The 20,377-nt window shown below is 44.8% G+C and overlaps 1 protein-coding gene across 1 annotated transcript in view; it reads left to right on the top strand.

Annotated features, from left to right (window-relative positions):
* The window catches only part of LOC115093355 (beta-galactosidase-like), a 156,791-nt gene that overhangs the window by 24,874 nt on the left and 111,540 nt on the right, over positions 1-20,377 (top strand). Inside the window, exon 4 of the mRNA XM_029604986.1 lies at positions 16,774-16,832. Coding sequence (XP_029460846.1) covers positions 16,774-16,832 — 59 coding nt within the window. The remainder of the gene's footprint in view (positions 1-16,773; positions 16,833-20,377) is intronic.

Genomic DNA, 20,377 nt, shown 5'->3' with positions numbered 1-20,377 from the left:
TCTCTGCTCTGTCCCCAGTCACGCTGCACACCTTACGCTGTCTGACTTATCCTTAAACACACCATACATATCATACTCTCTGTTCTGTTCCCAGATACGCTGCTCACATCTCCCCACACACATCACTCTCTCTGCTCTGTCCCCAGTCACGCTGCTCACATTACACTGTCTGACTTATCCTTAAACTCACCATATATATCATACTCTCTGTTCTGTTCCCAGATACTCTGCTCACACTGTTCTGTCCTATCCTTAGACACCCCACACACATCCCTCTTTCTTCTGTCCTCAGATACACTGCTCACATTGGGGCCGATGTAATAAGAGCCGCGCTGAAATCCACGCAGTTTTTAAGTGCGTGGATTTTTTGGGTGCGCGGGGCAAAAACCAGTGGAAGTATGGGATGTGATAATGACCACCACGTCTGCTAATTAGGTAGGCACATAAAATCCGTGCACAACAATCCTATGCGCCATAATGTGAGCAGTAGCGCACGCTCGTGGCCCTATGTAGTAAAACGAGCAGACATTCATGCGGACACCCTGATTGATTCTTGGGGCAAAAGCCTTTCTTTTAAAAAAAAAGAATACATTTGTAGTCCAGAAGTTGATGTAAAGGTGGAGCAAAATCTAACCCCTTCATGATCAGATTCCAACCGCCGGCGAGAGTGTGAAATGCTGATCGGTGATTCTGCCTCATTGAGGAGCTGCCTTTTCTTTACCCGTTCCGTCCGCTGCTTGGTTGAGCCGCAAAGCATAAGCTGCCGCTTTCACTTACCTCCTGCCCTGATCCATGCGTTAAAAACCCCTGATCTCCCTGCTAGCATGGCTCCCTGCATTGCCCTTAAATAGATAAGAACATAAGAACATGCCATACTAGGTCAGACCAAGGGTCCATCAAGCCCAGCATCCTGTTTCCAACAGTGGCCAATCCAGGCCATAAGAACCTGGCAAGTACCCAAAAACTAAGTCTATTCCATGTAACCATTGCTAATGGCAGTGGCTATTCTCTAAGTGAACTTAATAGCAGGTAATGGACTTCTCCTCCAAGAACTTATCCAATCCTTTTTTAAACACAGCTACATTAACTGCACTAACCACATCCTCTGGCAACAAATTCCAGAGTTTAATTGTGCATGGAGTGAAAAAGAATTTTCTCCAATTAGTTTTAAATGTGCCACATGCTAACTTCATGGAGTGCCCCCTAGTCTTTCTACTATCCGAAGGAGTAAATAACCGATTCACATCTACCCGTTCTAGACCTCTCTTGATCTTAGACACCTCTATCATATCCCCCCTCAGTCGTCTCTTCTCCAAGCTGAAAAGTTCTAACCTCTTCAGTCTTTCCTCATAGGGGAGCTGTTCCATTCCCCTTATCATTTTGGTCGCTCTTCTCTGTACCTTTTCCATCGCAATTATATCTTTTTTAAGATGTGGAGGTGCACACAATTCTCAAGGCGCGGTCTCACCATGGAGAGATACAGAGGTATTATGACATTTTCTGATTTAGTAACTGTTCCCTTCCTAATAATTCCTAACTTTCTGTTTGCTTTTTTGACTACTACAGCACATTGAGATAATTCCCTTCTTTGCATGCCATTAATATGTGCTCATGCAGAAAAAACGCGGGTTTGTAAGCGTGCTTGTACGCACTTTTTTCCCATGCACAAAACCCTTATTTCCTGTATGTACCAGGATCAGTCCAGACCGCTGGGTTATGCCTCCCCTCCAGCAGATGGAGTCAGAGAAAAAAGCTGGGAGGCACCCCCTGATAACCCAGGGTGCCACCTGCGATCCTTCAGTATTTCCCTTTTTAAATTTCCTTTTGGATTTTTAAATAAGTGTTGGGGATTCTTTTACCCTTAGTTGCCTGTGACTAGATCAACTTTTAGTAAGTAGTATAGTATAAAAAAAAAAACCCAAAAAAACTTGTTAGCAGGCAAGGTTGGGCTTCAGCCCTATGGCCTTAATACCCGGAGAATCGCAGCCCGGTGAGTTGGGATTTATCGGTGGGCCGGTCCCTCCCCCCCTGCAGTTCCAGAGACGTTTAATTCCTCTGGTGGAGCTACTGTTTATTAGTTGAGCCCAGGGACGTGCATTCCCCTGGTGGAGCTGCTCTGTTTAAAAAAAAAAAAAAAAAAAAGTTTAATACTCAGAGCGAGCCTGCTTACATCTCCCGGGTCTCCGAAGGGGGTAATCTTTAGTTACCCAGCTGATTTTTTGCCATAGCTCCATTCTCCATGCTGCGGGGATCGCAGTGTTCAGCCTGTGGAGAGCCGGCAGCACAGCTCTCCCGCGAAGGCCTCTGCTCCCGCTGTATCCCCGGGGGAGAAGGCCCTTCTCAGTTGCCTATTGCAGGGAAAAGATTAGCTCTGCCGCGATCGCGCAGTTTAGACAGGCTCCACATCCAGTGGCGGATCCCTCTTCAGGGGGATCCTGTTTTGTCGGGTCTTCAGTCTCCCCCTAGAACTTTTCCTTTTCATCCGATGCTCTTACAGCTTATGACCCGGGAATGGGACGCGCCTGAAGCCACTCTACGGGTTAGTAGGGCCATGGAAAAGCTTTACCCGCTTCTGGACGAGTCCTTAGATCTTCTTAAGATCCCTAAGGTGGCCGTGTCGGCAATCCCCAAGCGCAAAATGATTCTGGTGATGGGAGGGCAGCTCTCAAGGATCTCCAGGATAGGAAGCTGGAGGTTCTCCATGAAACTGATTTTTGAGGTGTCGGTGCTCGACGTGAGGGTGGCCATCTATATTAGTCTCATGTAAAGAGCTACCCTTAGATGGGTTCAGCAATTGCTAACATCTCAGGAGCTTCCCTCGCCAGAAGCGGAACAGGTGGATCTCATGGAGGCGGCAGTAGCTTATACAGCGGATGCTTTGTACGATCTCCTACGTACCTCCGCGCACATGATGTCCTCGGCAGTGTTGGCGAGAAGGCTTCTTTGGATCCGCAATTGGTTGGCTGATGTCTCTTCTAAGTCTCAGCTGGGTTCCTTCCTGTTTAAAGGAAAGCTATTATTTGGGGATGATGTGGAACATTTTATTAAGTCCTTAGGGGACAACAAGGTTTACAAGCTCCCTGAGGACAAGCCCAGATATTCTCGCCCCTTCAGCTCATCTCAGGGTCGTTTTCGGGGTCAGCACCGTTTTCATACGGGTAGGGGCCCGTCCTTTGCTCCTTGGCGAGATCCCAGGCTTGGGCTCATTCCTTTCGTGGTAGACAGCCTCCCTGCGATGGATCCTCCCAAGGATTCTCCGCCACCAAGTCCTACCCCATGAAGGTGCGCCAGCCCATTCCTCTGTTCCGGAGATCGGAGGTAGTCTCTCCCTGTTTCGCGAGGAATGGGTCAAGATAACATCGGACCAGTGGGTTCTAGATATCATATAACAGGGTTACGCTTTGGATTTTGCTCGCCCGCTACAGGATCTGTTCCTGGTGCCTCCTTGAGGGTCTCTGGCAAAGCAACAGGTGGTTCTCCAAACCCTGTGTCGGTTGAAGGCTCTGGGAGCGGTTGTCCCGGTTTCACCGGATGAACGTTGGACCTGCAGGTACTCCTCAAGAAGGAGGGCTCATTCCATCCGATATTGGACTTGAGAAAGGTCAACAGAGCGCTTTGAGTACCTCGTTTTCGCAAGGAGACATTGAGGTCCGTCATTGCGGCCGTCCACAAAGGCAAATTTTTGGCCTCCTTGAATCTGACAGAGGGTTACCTTCACATAGGAATCCGAGAACATCATTGAAGGTTTCTGCGATTCATGGTCTTGGGCGAGCATTTCCAGTTTTGTGCGCTGCCGTTCGGTTTGACGACGGCTCCCCGCGTTTTCACCAAGGTGATGGTGGTAGTGGCAGCATATCTTTGGCGGGAGGGGATCTTAGTTCACCCCTATTTGGATGACTGGCTCATTTGGGCAAAATCGGAGGATCTTTGCAAGGTGGCGGTTCAGTCTTCTTCATTCGCTTGGATGGGTCATCAATTACTCCAAGAGCCAATTGGTACCGTCCCAGGTGTTGGAATTTCTAGGAGCGCTTTTCAACACAGAGGTGGGCAAGGTTTTCCTACCTCGGGAGAGGATGGACAAACTGATGTCTCAGGTTCGACGTGTTTTGGCCCTTCCTTTGCCCAAGGTATGGGACTATTTGCAAGTTCTTGGTTATATGACATCTCCTCTGGAGGTGGTTCCCTGGGCGTTTGCTCATATGAGACCTTTGCAGAGGGCGTTGCTTTCCCGCTGGGACCTCAAGTCCGAAGAGTTCCAATTGCCCTTGCCCCTCATGGATCCCGCCAGGACCAGTCTGGAATGGTGGTTGGTTCCCGATCAGTTACAACAGGGGATGGACCTAGAGAATCCCCAGTGGATGATCGTGACAACGGATGCCAGCCTTTCCGGTTGGGGAGCAGTCTGTCAGTCTCGATCGGCGTAAGTTCCATGGACAGCTCAGGAGTCCAAGTGGTCCATAAATTGGTTGGAGACAAGGGCGGTTCATCTAGCGCTGTGCAGTTTTCTCCCGCTAGTCCAGCATCGTTCGGTGAGGATTCTATCTGACAATGCGACAACCGTGGCATTCGTCAGTTGTCAAGAGGGAACAAAGAGTTGGCCGGTGGCCACTGAGGCGAACAGGTTGATGGTCTGGGCGGAATGCAATCTGACTCGGTTCGCGGCATCTCACATAGCTGGAGTGGACAATGTCCAGGCAGATTTTCTCAGTCGCCAACGGCTAGATCCTGGAGAATGGAAGCTGTCCGAGGAGGCAATGCGGCTCTTGTCTCTCCGGTGGGGAGTGCCTCGTCTGGATTTGATGGCAACTCGGCTGAACGCGAAGGCGGCTCGTTTCTTCAGTCGCAGAAGGAAGCACAGGGCAGAAGGGGTGGATGCCCTGATCCTTCCATGGCCCCACGACACGCTCCTCTGTGTTTCCTCCTTGGCCATTGGTGGGGAAAGTCTTAAGGCTACAAATATTGCAGAATTCCGCTGCTAGAATTTTGACAGGCAAAAAGAAAAGAGACCACATTACAGGAACACTTGTTGAACTACACTGGCTCCCAGTTGAACAAAGAATACAATATAAGGCACTGTGTATAATTCATAAACTAATCCATGACGAGAAGGCCGACTGGCTTAACACAGCACTGCACGTACATGTTCCACACTGAAACCTGAGATCCGCTAATAAGGCTCTACTAACTGTTCCTTCTGTTAAATCAGCACGCCTCACTCAAGTAAGAGAGAGGGCACTGTCACTGGCTGGACATGTTCTAAGAAACTCCATGCCACTTGAAATAAGACTACAGAGGAATCTGAAACTATTTAAAACTAATCTGAAAACCTGGCCTTTTAAACAAGCCTTTTATAAAGACAAAGAGAACGAGGAAAACAATCGATAGATAAGGACGCACCAAGCAATCAATTTTTTTCATTTATATCTCCAAATGCATATTAAACGTAGACTTGAACCACTTAAGAGTTTCCTAACCGACATATAAGCTCTAATTAACCCACAGTTTCTCTTATTAAAAATGTTACCGTTCTGTGTTGGCACATGATTAATTTATAATCTATACCAATTATAGTTTTTTCTTATTGTGTCTTTATGTAAACCGTTGTGATGGTGAATTAATTTAAAGATGGTATAGAAGAGTTTTTAAATAAATAAATATATAAACAAAATAAAGGCAAATAGAGTCCCACCGGGGGCCGGTTATCCTCGTAGCTCCGGAATGGCTGCGGAGGCTGTGGTTCGCAGACCCAATCAACTTGGCGGTAGATGGTCCCTTGTGTCTCGGTCACCTACCGAATTTACTTTGACAGGGTCCAGTATTTTTCAATCAGGCGGCTCGCTTTTGTCTAGCGGCTTGGCTTATGAGAGGAGACAGTTGAGAAAGCAGGGTTATCCGGCTGCAGTTATTTCCAGTCCGCTATGCGCGCGAAAAACCTCTACTTCGCTCACCTATGTCCGGGTATGGAAGGTTTTCGATTCCTGGTACAGCGGGTTGAAGGTGTTCCCGCGCCATGCCACTATTGTGCATATTCTTGCATTCTTGCAAGAAGGCTTAAATTAAAGAGAGGACTGGCGTACAGCTCGCTCCGGGTTCAGGTAGCGGCGTTAGGCTGTTTAAGAGGTACAGTTGATGGCACGTCCCTTGCAGGACATCCTGATGTGGCGCATTTTTTGAAGGAAGCCAAACGTTTACACCCACCGGTGTGTGCTGTGTATCCTTCGTGGAGTTTGAATTTGGTTCTCCAAGGGCTCTGCGGTCCTCCCTTTGAGTCTATCAAGCGGGCTATGTTGAAAGATTTAACACTCAAAGCGGTGTTCCTCGTGGCTATCTGTTCGGCCAGACGAATATCTGAGATTCAAGCATTGTCCTGCAGAGAACCGTTCTTGTGGATTTCAGACTCTGGGGTTTCACTTAGGACAGTGCCTTCTTTTCTGCCGAAGGTGGTATCGGCATTTCACGTAAATCAGTCTGTTGAGTTACCGGCCTTTCCAGATTTGGATCGGAATTCTCCTCAGCTCACGATTTGAGGAGACTGGACATCTGACGGATACTTCTTCGGTACTTGGAAGTGGCTATTGCTTTTCGATTGTCAGACCATCTTTTTGTCTTATGGAGCGGTCCTAAGAAAGGATGTAAGGCTTTCAAGACTACTGTTGCCCGATGGTTGAAAGACACTATTGCTTCGGCATACGTATGTCACGGGCAGCAAGTGCCAGATGGTCTTAAAGCTCATTCGATCAGATCTCAAGCGGCATCTTGGGCAGAGAGCCAGTGTGTTTCGCCGCAGGAGATTTGCAGGACAGCTACTTGGAAATCTTTGCACACTTTTGCTAAGCATTACCATTTGGATGTCCGGGCTCCGGATGTCGATTCTTTTGGCAGCAGTGTGCTTCGAGCAGGACTCTCCAGGTCCCACCCCATTTCGGGCAGCTTGGGTACATCCCAGCGGTCTGGTCTGATCCTGGTAAGTACAGGGAAAGGAAAATTGATTCTTACCTGCTAATTTTCATTCCTGTAGTACCAAGGATCAGTCCAGATGCCCGCCCAACAAGGCTTTATCCAGAAGAGTCCGCTTGACTGTTAATTCCTCATTTTCGATTTGCAGATCTTGACACTTCTTCAGGTTTTTCTCCGCGCACATTTACATTTACATAGTTTTTTACTGTTTCTTGTTTTCAAAAAAAAAAAAAAAGTTACATTACGGAAGGTAATAGGGCTGGTCTCTTTACTTGATCTAGTCATTGGTTTTTTGCTTTCTATCTGCTTTGATATTGATTATACTGAAGGATCGCAGGTGGCATGCCAGTATATCTAAGGGGGGTGCCTTTTCAGTTTTTCTCTGACTCCATCTGCTGGAAGGGAGGCATAACCCAGCAGTCTGGACTGATCCTTGGTCCTACAGGAATGAAAATTAGCAGGTAAGAACCAATTTTCCTTTGATTACCAACCAAAGAGCCAACATCGCTATGAAGCAACACGAACTGCATAGTCACTGTGATTTGAGTCTGCAGAATCTGAGAGCCCAAGCGTTCCACCCCTCTCCAAAGAGGTACTATACAACTCCCGAACCACCACATGTGATCCTAGGAGTCCAACAGTTGGCACCCCCTCCAGCACGTCCTGTCTTGTCCTGGGGACATCTTTGCCAGTCGTTCCGGTGTCATTATACCATCTATATAGTTGTTTGTACCCATTTTCAATTAGCATGGCAGATATTGATATTTTGCTGATATTCGTGAATATTATAAACCAGTCATCAGGTAGATACTCATCATGTAGGACTTTGTTCCAAGCCTTAATATGGACCGGAGCAAAGGCCAATTTTGTATTTAACAATTTATACACTTTAGATATAAAGACCTTTAAGGGAGGCTGATGTAGAGCAGTAACCTTCTAGCAATGTTTTCCCTTGACAAAGGTTTTCTTTCATTAATGTATCTGTACAATAATGCCTTATCTTTTGATACACCAAAAATGCAGAAATAGGTAGATTAAACAGACGGCATATAGAAGTAAATGACCAGAAGGCCCCACCATATAATCCCCTGACTTTTCTATGCTAGGAAAGAATGAAATGCAAGGGATGGACTAAAAGTTGTATTATGGAAGAGTTGTGTAGAATAATAATATGATCTTTTCCCCACCAATTTCGTCTTCCATATATCCCAGATCATTAGCTTATGTCTGGTTGTGGGAAGCATAAGAGGGCATGGCCACCAGGTTTTCTTGTGTTGCCATGGCATAGCTGACAATGGCATCTTTCCAATTTGGGATTGCTCAATAATGGCCCAATGTTTGGGGTCCTTAGAAGAATGCCAAACTATCATTGGTCATATCTGCGCTGACACATAATACAACTGTAGATTCAGGATAACAAGACCACCATCAGATTTATTTTGATATAAAGTATATCTACTAACCTGGGGGGGTGGTTGCCTCTTCCATTTAAAACTAAATACCCATTTCTGCCATAATTTCAGGGTAGCATTTGAAAGGGGTATAGGTAGGGATTGAAACAAATATAGTAAACGGGGTAGGAAATTCATCTTTATCGTCGCTATCCTACTGAACCATGAAATGGGTAAATTACCCCAGCAATCTAAATCCTTAAAGGCCCGATCAAGGAGGGGAGTGTAATTGCAACTGGACAATTATCTTGGAGCTCAAAAATTCACTTTATTTCATATATTTATTTGGCATTGATTATTTTTATATTTATTGCTACGTTAAATAGTTATACTTCTTATATATAAAATATTATATTTCTTTATTTATTTCCAGTTAAACTATTATTACTTTATTTAGTATTATGTTAAATTGTCAACCAGTTATACTGTTCCATATGTTCTACGGTTCCATGTAAAGCTCCACTCTCTGTTGAGCAGTTCTTCGTTTTATGTAAACCGGAGTGATTTGTAGTCCCTACAAGAACTTCGGTATATAAAAATTAAAAATAAATAAATAAATAAATAATTAAGTCAAAAAATATCTTTCGGATGTGATGGCAGCTGTATACCTAGGTATTTCAGTTTACTGGAAGCCCATCGAAATGGGTGGAGTGGTTTCAAAGCCTGGTCAGTCGTCGAAGCACAAATAAGGTTAAGCAGTTCAGACTTCTCCCAGTTTACCTTAAACCCAGAGGCTAAACTAAAATTTGGAATATCTTGTTCTATGGCCGTAAGAGATAAATGTGGTTGAGTTACAGAAAACATAATATCATCTGCAAATAAAGTCAGTTTAAATTCCCTACCAGAAAACCGAAAGCCAGACACATCTTTGTTGTTCCTAATAACCGTGGCCAAGGGTTCTACAAAAATAGCGAACAATAAAGGGGATAGGGGGCATCCCTGCCTAGTGCCTCTGTCCTCTGCAAAATAGTCGGAATACCCCCCCGTTTATTTTAAGACAGGCCTTCAGATCCTTATATAAGCCTGCTATCCATGTGCAGAAAAATGTCCCAAATCCCATTTTCTTTAATACGCCAAACAGAAAGGCCAGTGAACCATGTCAAAGGCCTTTTCTGCATCTATGGATAATTGAACAGCCTCGGTGTTGGTCCTATGAGCCCACCACATGACATCAATTAATTTGCGTATATTGTCGCCAGCCAGTCTTCCCGGCATGAACCATGCTTGATCCTGATCTATAAGGGAAGTGATGAATTTATTCATGCAATATGCTAAACATTTTGCTAATATTTTAATATCTAAATTTATAAGGGATATGGGCCGATAGGATCTACACACTGAGGGATCTCTTTCTGGCTTTAATAAGATGGTAATCCCTGCTGAATTAGAATTTGGGGCTAAATCTCCTCCCGTCCTTAATTATATAGCCTCTGTAGGTGCACTACTATGTAGGGAGCAAATAGCTTACAGAATCTAGCCGTTAGTCCATCAAGTCCAGGGGACTTTCCCAACTTTAGATCTTTTATGGCATGAAGAATTTCTATAGTGTTAATTTCTGCATCTAATGTTTCTCGAGCCTCATCAGAAAGGGATGGTAAAGTAACGCTGGCCAGAAATTCATCAACGTGGCCTTGCGTGATATGGTGTTCCAAGGCATAGAGGTCAGAATAAAATGTTAAAAACCTCTGGCGAATATCAGTATTATTCGTCAGTATTTCTCCCTTCTTATCTTTAATTTTGGTAATTAAGTTTTGATATGTGATTTTCTTTAGTTTCCTAGCCAGATTCCTTCCTGCCTTATTTCCCCCTTTGAAGTATTCTTGTTTAGCTATGGTCATAGAATGGAGCATCTGGGCAGATTCCAGACGGATGATGTCTTCCCTTGCTTGTGATAATTGCAATAAAATATGGGAAGCACCAGTAGTTTGGTGTTCGTGAGAGAGTCTCTCTATTTTGTTCCTCAAATCATGAGCTTCTTTATTGAGTTGTTTTTTTAAGAAGGACGCACTAGAGGTAAATAGGTCCCTCATATATGCCTTGAAGGCTTCCCAGACTATCGGTGGTGTTACCGTCTCTGTATCATTGAATTGAAAAAAGTCTTGAATACTAATATTAAGAATCTTAACAAAGGCATCATCGTCCAACAGCGAATTATTGAGTCGACAGAACCGCAAGCCTGTATCATAATTAACAAACTTAATATCAAGGGTAATAGCCACATGGTCTGACCATGCTACTGGTGTGATATCCGGTTTAGTGACAGCATGAGAAAGCATTTTATCAATCAAGAAATAATCAATTCTTGAGTGTGAATCATGAGGTGGAGAGTAAAAAGTATAAGATCTAGATTTTGGGAAGTGTACTCTCCAGATATCTAAGAGATACCATTGGTCAGTCAATTCCTGCAGTTTTTTCCCATGTATAGGAGCTACTGATACACTGCCCTTTGAGGAATCCAGTTCTGGATTTCTTGCAAAATTGAAATCTCCTCCCATAATTATATTTCCCTTCCCATGAAGCACTATAACTTGGCCCAACCCTTCAAAAAATGTCCCTTGTTCCTGGTTTGGTGCATAAATATTTATTAAAGTATAAATCGTTCCATCCACTGATATAAGCAGTATTATATATCTACTCTGTGGATCCCGGATACAGGATTGACTGGCAAATACTAGGTGCTGTAAAATCAAGATGCCCACCCCTGCATATTTGGCTGTCTTTGCACGTGGTGTCAAATATTGATATGGGTACTGATTAGATTTTAAAAGTGCCTCATGCCTGCCCCTCAAGTGTGATTCCTGAATGAAAACAATGTCTGCCTGTAATGCCTTTGCCTCCTTGAAAAGAAGATGTCTGTTGTATGGAGAACTGAGTCCCTTAACATTAAGGGATACAATTTAAAAGAAGACATATTAGAACTTATAGCAAGTGTACTTAAAGTTCTGGTTTACAGGATTCAAAAAGCTGCCTCTCATATGCTGTAGAAAGGCCAGGCAGGTATCCTGAGTTATCAATAAACTCCTGGAATGAGGAACCCATGCATCTGAGAGACCTGATGTTCCGGGATCTCCTTTGGTAGCAGTAGGACTTTCCCAAACAATAGCAAGGATATGCGAACCCTGTATTCCTCTTTAACAAGTGTGTGGTTCCCTTGTACCCTTAAGTCACCCTCCCGCTCCCCCCCACTAAATAGCCATGATCTGCGCCAACCTCCTTGCAGGTCTAATCTCCGCGAGGAAGTGATAGTCACCATCATACATAGTTCCCTAGCCTGGACTGTATCATTCAGGATATTCATGGTATCAAAGAATCCGTGATAAAAAAGAAGGGAAAGGTAGTTGTGAAGAAACACAGCAAAATAAAATCCTTCAGTTTCCTTTCCTATAACTCCATGTTTAAATTCACATGGTCGTTCGGGTAATTAAAGGAGCATAATTGGCTCTTAGGTTACCCAGTCCCACAGTCATGTAGCTTCGCAAGATTGCCTCTGAAGGTCAGAGTTACGCTTCAACCTGCTGTGTCGTGAGCTGGCCCTTTGCCAGCGAGGTTGTTGGCCTTTAGATGTAGGCGGACGTGCGCTATGAGTATTCGCCAATGTAAAGCCGTGTTCTTTTAAGAGAGTAACGGCATCTGAAGTATTATGGATCCTTGAAGACACCCCCTCCCAGGTCAAAGGGATGCAGCCACCTATATTTAATATTTTCCTTGCAAAGAAACACTGTGACTTGTTTAAGATCCTGTCTGTTCTGAAGAGTAGCTTGAGAGAGATCAGCATAGACAGAGATTTCTTGATCCTTCCAATTCCAGCGCAGCTGTTTCCTGGCAATTCCTGCATTTTTTTCTTTGAAAGAGAAATCATGGAAGCATACGATGATATCCCTTGGTAAACTGGATCCTGGTGCTTTCAGGGTTCTATGGGCTCTATCAAATTTAATATCTGGAGATGGACTTGCTGTGCTATCATCGCTGGTGTCTAGCAAAAATAGGCAGAAGCGTTTGATGCACTCCATGCAGTCTGCATTGTCAGCAGTTTCTTTGAAACCCCGGAAATGCAGATTTCCCCGGCGGGCCCGATTTTCTAGATCCACTAGTTTGGCATTTATTTATTTATTTATTTATTGATTGATTGATTGATTGATTGATTGAGTTTTATATACCGTCATTCGGTAGAGCCATCATAACGGTTTACAAAAATATACATTTTTCTTAGCAGTTGTGTAACAGAAAAAACAATGTGAACGTTATACATTTTCTTAGCAGTTCTGCAACAATAAAAAACAATTTGAACAATATCAGAAATAAGCATATAGTAAGGTTTTCATCTTGTAGTTCTGTGAGTGCCTCATGTAGCTGTTTGGAGGTCTCAGCTTGTGCATCAGTTTTATTTTCTACCTCATCGACTCTGTTGCTTAGGCCAGAGAGCTCCTCCTGGAATTCCCCCAGCATGTCCCTGATCTCTTTTTTGTAATTTTTAAAATCCTGCCTCAAATCGCTGAACCAGTCCCGAAACTCGGATTGGGTCGGGGCTTCATGCGACTGAATATTGAACTAATCCTCCGGTTCTTTATCTGCGGCCTCTGTAGCTAGCATGTCTGCGTCCGGCTCTCTGAGTTTGCGATAGGAGAAACTTTGAAAATGAATTTTCTTTTCACTGTCATGATTGCCGGATTCCTAGTCTTCTCCTTTTTCTAAATGTTGCCACAGTATTCTGAGAAATCCTGAAAAAGTAAGTTTTATTTAGAAGGCTGGGAAGGGAGCTTGTGTCTCATGCGTCCATGCGCTTTGGTGACGTCACTTACCCCCCTTCTGTACTTCATTTTTAAAGTAAAAACAAAAAACTCGGCAGACCGCCAAGTTATGATGACCAACGCCGGTAAACTCAGCCTCAGTTTTCATAACCTGCCTATCTGCCAGTAATGAAAACTAACGCTGAGTTTACTGGCATCGGTCTTCATAACCGGCAGCCGCAGCGGGTCGCATTAGGAAGGAGGCGCTAAGGTTGCGCAAGCGACCCTAGTGCCTCCTTCCTAGTGCGACTCTCTAATTTGAATATTGCAAGGCTCCCCCCTTGTGGGCGCCATGCGTGCGTTAAAAAAAAGCGGGCGCTGAAAAGTCAGTACCCGCTTTCAGCACACATAATTGCATCGGCCCCTTTATCTCCCTAGATTGTCCTGATGTTACATTTCCCCAGTCAATTTTGGGGCAATTCAAAGCTCCCATTATTTATTTATTTAGATTTAGATTCCGCTTTTCGCACTTTTTTCAGCGCTTCAAAGTGGATTACATTCAGGTACTGTAGGTATTTCCCTATCCCCAGAGGGCTTACAATCTAAGGCCTAGATTTATCAAAATATGATAAGTATCGCATGCGATAGCAAAAGGGGTGTGTTTTATGCTAATATACAGTTTATCGCAATTTGCGCTAATTACCTATGTGAAGAGCTAAGTTACACAAATTGCGATAACATTTTCAGACTGTGTGATACCTGTTCCCTGTACGTACCCGGATCAGTCCAGACTCCTGGGTTTGGCCCCCCCGCTAGCAGATGGAGACAGAAGTTTACAAAACAAACTCCGCCTCATATAGGCTAGTGCCACCTACAGCCTGTCAGTCAACATTACCTAGATCCCGGAGAATGGGAACTCGCGGACGAAGCCTTTCATTGCATCTGTGCCCGTTGGGGAACACCTCGCCTGGACCTGATGGCGACGTTCCGGAACGCCAAGGCGCCACGCTTCTTCACCCGTTGCAGGGAGCCGGGCGCGGAGGGCGTGGACGCGTTGGCTCTCCCCTGGCCAAAGGGGATTCTGCTGTATGTGTTTCCTCTTTGGCCACTCATCGGGCGAGCTCTTCGCAGGATAGAAGTGTATCCATCGGAAGAGATATTCGTTGCTCCCGAGTGGCCGAGGCGTCCATGGTTCGCGGATCTGATCAATCTGGCCATCGACGGTCCATTGCGGTTCCCGGATCTACCGGATCTACTCCGTCAGGGTCCAGTTTATTTCGATCAGGTCGACTGCTTTTGTCTCGCGGCATGGCTTTTGAGAGGAAATGTCTGACTTCCCAGGGGTATTCAGATGCGGTGGTATCTACCATGTTACAGTCCCGTAAGGTTTTCACTTCCTTGTCTTATGTCAGGGTCTGGAAGGTGTTCGATACATGGTGTCGCGACAGGAGCGTTGAATCTACCCAGGCGGGAGTTTCTGAGGTCTTGAGTTTTCTTCAAGATGGGGTATCCAAAGGATTGTCCTGGAGTTCATTGCAGGTTCAGGTGGCCGCCATCTGTTCTTTGCGCGGTATCATATGTGGCCTAAGTTTGGTGGCACACCCGGATGTCTCCCGTTTTTTACGCGGGGTAAAACATTTGAGCCCTCATGTACGGGACCCATGTCCGTCTTGTAATCTGAATTTGGTCCTTAAGGCCTTGTGTTCGGCGCCCTTCGAGCCGCTGTGTAGGGTCACATTGAAAGATCTCACTTTGAAGGTCATATTTTTGGTGGTTGACCTATAGGGAATCTTTCCTGCGGATTTCTGAGTCGGGTGTTTCCCTGCGTACGGTTTAATCCTTCCTACCCAAGGTGTTGTCGTCATTCCACGTGAATCAGTCTGTGGAGTTGCCAGCTTTCTCCGAGCGTGACCGATCGGATCCCACCCTCAAGGATTTAAAGAAGTTGGATGTTCGCAGAGCTTTGCTCCGCTACCTGGAACTTACCAATGAGTTCCGGGTGTTGTGCTATGGAGTGGGCCTCGTCCTGGTAATATGGCTTCCAAGAACACGATAGCTCGTTGGTTAAAGGAAACCATTAATTCGGCCTATTTGTTAAGGAGCCAACCATTGCCGGTAGGCCTTCGAGCGCATTCCACTCGATCTCAGGCGGCTTCATGGGCAGAGAGTCATCAGGTTTCACCCGAGGAAATATGTAGGGTGGCTACGTGGAAGTCGCTTCATACCTTTGCTAGACATTACCATTTGGATGTTCAAGCGCCTAGGACAGGGCTGTTCGGATCTGGGGTACTGCGTGCGGGCCTCTCCAGATCCCATCCCAAGTAAATAATGCTCTGGTACATCCCAGGAGTCTGGACTGATCCGGGTACGTACAGGGAAAGGAAAATTAGTATCCTTTTCGTTCCTGTATTACCACGGATCAGTCCAGAGTCCCGCCCTGCTTTGGGGTTCTTGTCAGTTTGGAGAGTCCTTGCTGTTGTATTGCTGGTTTCTTTCTTTCAGATTGTTTGGTTATTCGTCAGCCAATGGGTGCTGATTCCAGCTGATGGGTCAGTGAGCCAATTTTTTTTCGGTTTTGTCGGTTACTGTATATAGTTAGCTGGGGTTTTTTATGATCCATTCTGCTTTGACATTAAGTAATACTGCCAGGCTGTAGGTGGCACTAGCCTATATGAGGCGGAGTTTGTTTTGTAAACTTCTGACTCCATCTGTTAGAGGGGGGGCCAAACCCAGGATCCGTGGTACTACAGGAACGAAAATTATCAGGTAAGGATACTAATTTTCCTTTGTATTTCCTGCATTCAGCCACTGGGGGACCATTGTTAATGGTCCCAGGGAGCTCAGACGAGAGAGAGAGCGAGAGACTAGCCATAATGTCCTCTCCCTAGATAGGTATGGGAGGCCCACCTAGTAACTCGAGGTGAGGTTTAGGTATTAGTGTAGGGGGTTAGGGGCCACTTTGACATTCAACATATGAACAAAACAGTGCTTTCTTGTGAAGATTTGATGACCTTCGGAGTGAGGAAATTCACCCAAAGATGATATTTGTGCAAGGTTCTCTCAACCTAGCTTGATGGACTCTCTACTCTATAGCGACAGCAGGACTCACAACCTGGTCTCCTGGTTCATAGCCCACTGCTTTAACCACTAGACTACTCTTCCACTCATTATTTTGCTGCCAAATTTGTTAGCTTCCCTAATGTTAGCATTTCATTGTTCGCTTCCTTGCATGAAAGAAATGTCTAAAAGCAAATATTAAAATATTAATATTAAAATCATTATAGTTTGACTGATAACAATGTTGGGGTGACAGGCTGTTCAGTGCTAACGTTTCTGTGCACATGGATGATGTGATATTCTCTCTTTTTTCGGTTTGGTTAATGGGACATTATAGAGTACTTTTACTCTGACCTGTTTGTGGAGAGTCTTGGTACAGGAAGCGATGTTTCTGCTTGCACCCCTTCTCTGTTGTGGGTTTCCTTTGGGTTCCAGGTCATTCTTGTGATTGCCCTTCTGGACATTTTGTACATTTGACCATTGGAAGTGAGTCCTGGGGGATTTTCCTAGGGATGTTCGTCCTGCCGTAGATGCAGCTTGCACAGTCCTGAATCTGAACCTCACCTTCTCTTCTGTTTCAGTCTCCAACGTAACGCAGGCATTTGCTGCTCAGCGGCGCTTTGAGGCCAAAGGACCGCTGGTAAGACTTCTGTCAACGTTTTTTAATATCGAGCCCTATCTAGCTTTGTGGGTGGTAAGGGATTTTGGAGGTTGCAGTTTGCCAGGGGGGTGTTGGCTTGATCTGGATGGGGGCTGAGGAGAGACCAGAAGTAAGTCTTTTAGTCAACAACCCTGTAGCCTTTCAACTTTTGTCAGTGTTTGGGGGTGCAGGGGGCTCTGGCCAGAAGGCCCCATTTTGTGGTGCTGGGTTGGGGATTGGGTAACCCTGGCCACCAGGCCTTCTAGACCTTCTTTTTCTGGAACCAGATTGCTACATTCTTTGAATATAACCAGTTAAGCTTAAAGTTATCTAGGAACACGTTCCCAGATAACTTCAGACCTGCTGCTGTTCACATCTAGAGTTAGCTGAATAGCTTATTTGGCTAACTTAAAATATTGGAGTGAACTGGATAAGTTATCCAGCTAACTTATTCCTGCCCTGAAATACTCCTAACTTACCTTGCTAAATTTTATCCAGATAAAGTTTAGTCACATAAGTGCAGGTGGTATTCAAACATTGGCAAGTTATCCAGATAAATGCTTATGAATATCATCCTCTTCAAGCATTTAACAATCCCTGTCCTTTTTCCACTGTCTCTCCTCTCCTCCAGGATATACATATGGAGGTCTTCATTCTGTAGTGACCCCACACCATTTTGATTGCCTTTCTCTGGATTGCTTCTATCCTTTCTCTGTTCTTTTTGAGATGTGGCCTGTAGAACTAAACAATAGTACCCCAAGTGATATCTCACCAGGGGCATTATCTCCTCCGTTTTCCTGCTTGCTAGCATCACTTTGGCCTGAGTCACCAGCTCTTCGCATTGATTTTGCTTCCTTCGGATCATCAGATATTACTTCTCCTTCTCTGTTCACATCAGTCTCTTGCCCCCCCCAGCCAGGGACAGATTTAGAGTTTTCGTGCTTTTAACCCCTCCCCCCACAAGAAGCTGATAAATCAGGACTGCCCCCAGCACCCAAAGCTCCTTTGGATTTCTGCACCCAGATGCAAGACTCTGCACTTTTGGCATTGAGTCCTAGTTGCCTAACCCTTCACCCCTCTTCTAGCTTTCTTATATCACGTCTCATGGTTTCTTCTCTTTCAGGGGTGCCCACTCTGTTGCAGATCTTAGTGTTATCTGTAAAATGGAGGCGTAGCCTTATGGTTATAAAAGCAGGCTACATCAGGGAACAAATTACAAAAGAGTCTCTAAAAGTCTCAGAAGAACAATAGGAAAACCAAAAATAATGAAAATGAAATTTTATACTAAAAAGATTTTGCAATCCACCATAACATAAATTCAAAAAATATTCCAAAGAAACAATTGTTAGCAAAGAATATATTTTCAAACATGAGGTATTAGCGAGCCAGATGGTATGTCCAGCAAGGCACAGGCCACCCGGTCTTATCATTCACTTCAAAATGTTAATTTTTTAAAATAATTTGATAAGCAAATAAAAAGGAACAACAGTCCAAAACAAACGTCCAAAACAAACTTTAAATAGTCCAACAACGGCTGTGGTTTTGCGAAAAAATGCTTCTTCGGGGGCTGTGTACAATTCAGAACCCAAAGACTGTTGTCTATAGAAATCAATAGATAAACAAATAGAATTAATTACCAACAAAATAAAAAATCAATACTTATCTCAAACAAACCCGTGTCACCTTATAGAATTGGACGTGCAGGTTTCAGGAAACTTCACAACAAGAAACCAGAGGAAGATGTATATCCCAGAACTGAATCAAGTGATTTCTAAATGTCAAATAAAAATAAAATGACACTGACCACTCAGCTGTTGTGAACTTTGAAATTCTAGTGCTTCCGTTCTAAGTAGTATCATGAATCTATCGCACAGGGTAAATGTCAAACACCCAAGAACAACAAACAAACAAGATTGTCATGCAGAAAATCCAGATGACATCAACCCAAGGGGGGGGGGGCATTATCCAACACTGAAAGTTCCTTAGTCAATCCAGGCTGTAGTTGATTGCCTGCAAATAAAAAAATAGCAGGCATTAAAGACAGTAAAGATATCACAAAAAAACTTTAAGATCTCATTCTGAATTTAGACATGTTCTTTAACAGTATTCAAATTATATATCCAACGTTGTTCCAAATGTAACAATGTCATGTCAAAGTTGCCTCCTCTCCAATTGGGTCTTGGTTGATCTAAGACACAAAATCTAAGGTCAGAGAAAGAGTGGGTAAATTCTTTGCAGTGTGCCACCAACGGAGCATTCAGATAATGTGAAGAGATATTAGACTGATGTTCCATGATCCTAACTTTTAAGGTCCTTTTGGTTTTACCAATGTAACTCTTGCCACAAGGGCATTGTAGGAGGTAGATGACCCCCACTGATAAACAGTAGGTGGGCTGTTTCAAAGTAATGAAACGATAGAGATGTGAATCGTGTGATCGATCGTCTTAACGATCGATTTCGGCTGGGGGGGGGAGGGAATCGGATCGTCGCGGTTTTGTTTTTGTAAATATCGTGTAAATCGTAAATCGGGGGAGGGCGGGAAAACCGGCACACTACAACATCCCTAAAACCCACCCGACCCTTTAAAATAAATCCCCCACCCTCCCGAACCCCCCCAAAATGTCTTAAATTACCTGGGGTCCAGAGCGGGGGTCCCGGTGTGATCTTTTACTCTTGGGCCTGCGGTGCGTTGTAGAAATGGCACCGGCGCTACCTTTGCCCTGTCATATGACAGGTCAAAGGTAGCGCCGGCGCCATTTTGTTTTTTGCCCCCGACGTCAGGAGCGTAGGAGATCGCTCCCGGACCTCCGCTGGACCCCCAGGGACTTTTGGCCAGCTTGGGGGGTCTCCTGACCTCCACAAGACTTGCCAAAAGTCCAGCGGGGGTCCGGGAGCGACCTCCTGCAGTCGAATCGTTTTGCCGTATGGCGCTACCTTTGCCCTGTCATATGACAGGGCAAAGGTAGCGCCGGCGCCATTTCTACAACGCACCGCAGGCCCGAGAGTAAAAGATCACACCGGGACCCCCGCTCTGGACCCCAGGTAATTTAAGACATTTTGGGGGGGTTCGGGAGGGTGGGGGATTTATTTTAAAGGGTCGGGTGGGTTTTAGGGTTGTTTTAGTGTGCCGGTTTTTCCGCCCTCCCCCTTCCCCCGATTTACGATTTTTGACGATAAATCGGGGGAATTCCTATTGTATCGCGCTTCTAACGATTTTTGACAATTTAAAATATATCGGACGATATTTTAAATCGTCAAAAAACGATTCACATCCCTATGAAACGATTTACTGATGTCTCTTGAACGGTGGAGGTGCACATAGACACTTCACACACTGTACAGGAACCACATGATTCATGGAAGCCAGCAGAATTGACAGGGGCTAATAATTTAGTAAAGTCTGAGTGTACCAGAGAATCTCTTAAATTGACCCCCCGCATGTAAAAACTGAGTGTAGTTGTAAAATGTGCCAGTTCTTTAACATAGATGTCCGAATAGCACGTGTCCACAGAAAATGGAAGAACACTATTTATTTATCGCATTTC

This window comes from Rhinatrema bivittatum, chromosome 6 (genome assembly GCF_901001135.1).
Source record: "Rhinatrema bivittatum chromosome 6, aRhiBiv1.1, whole genome shotgun sequence".
NCBI classification, from domain to species: domain Eukaryota; kingdom Metazoa; phylum Chordata; class Amphibia; order Gymnophiona; family Rhinatrematidae; genus Rhinatrema; species Rhinatrema bivittatum.
Note: the sequence above shows the minus strand (reverse complement) of the source record. Positions and strands in the feature narration are given on the sequence as shown.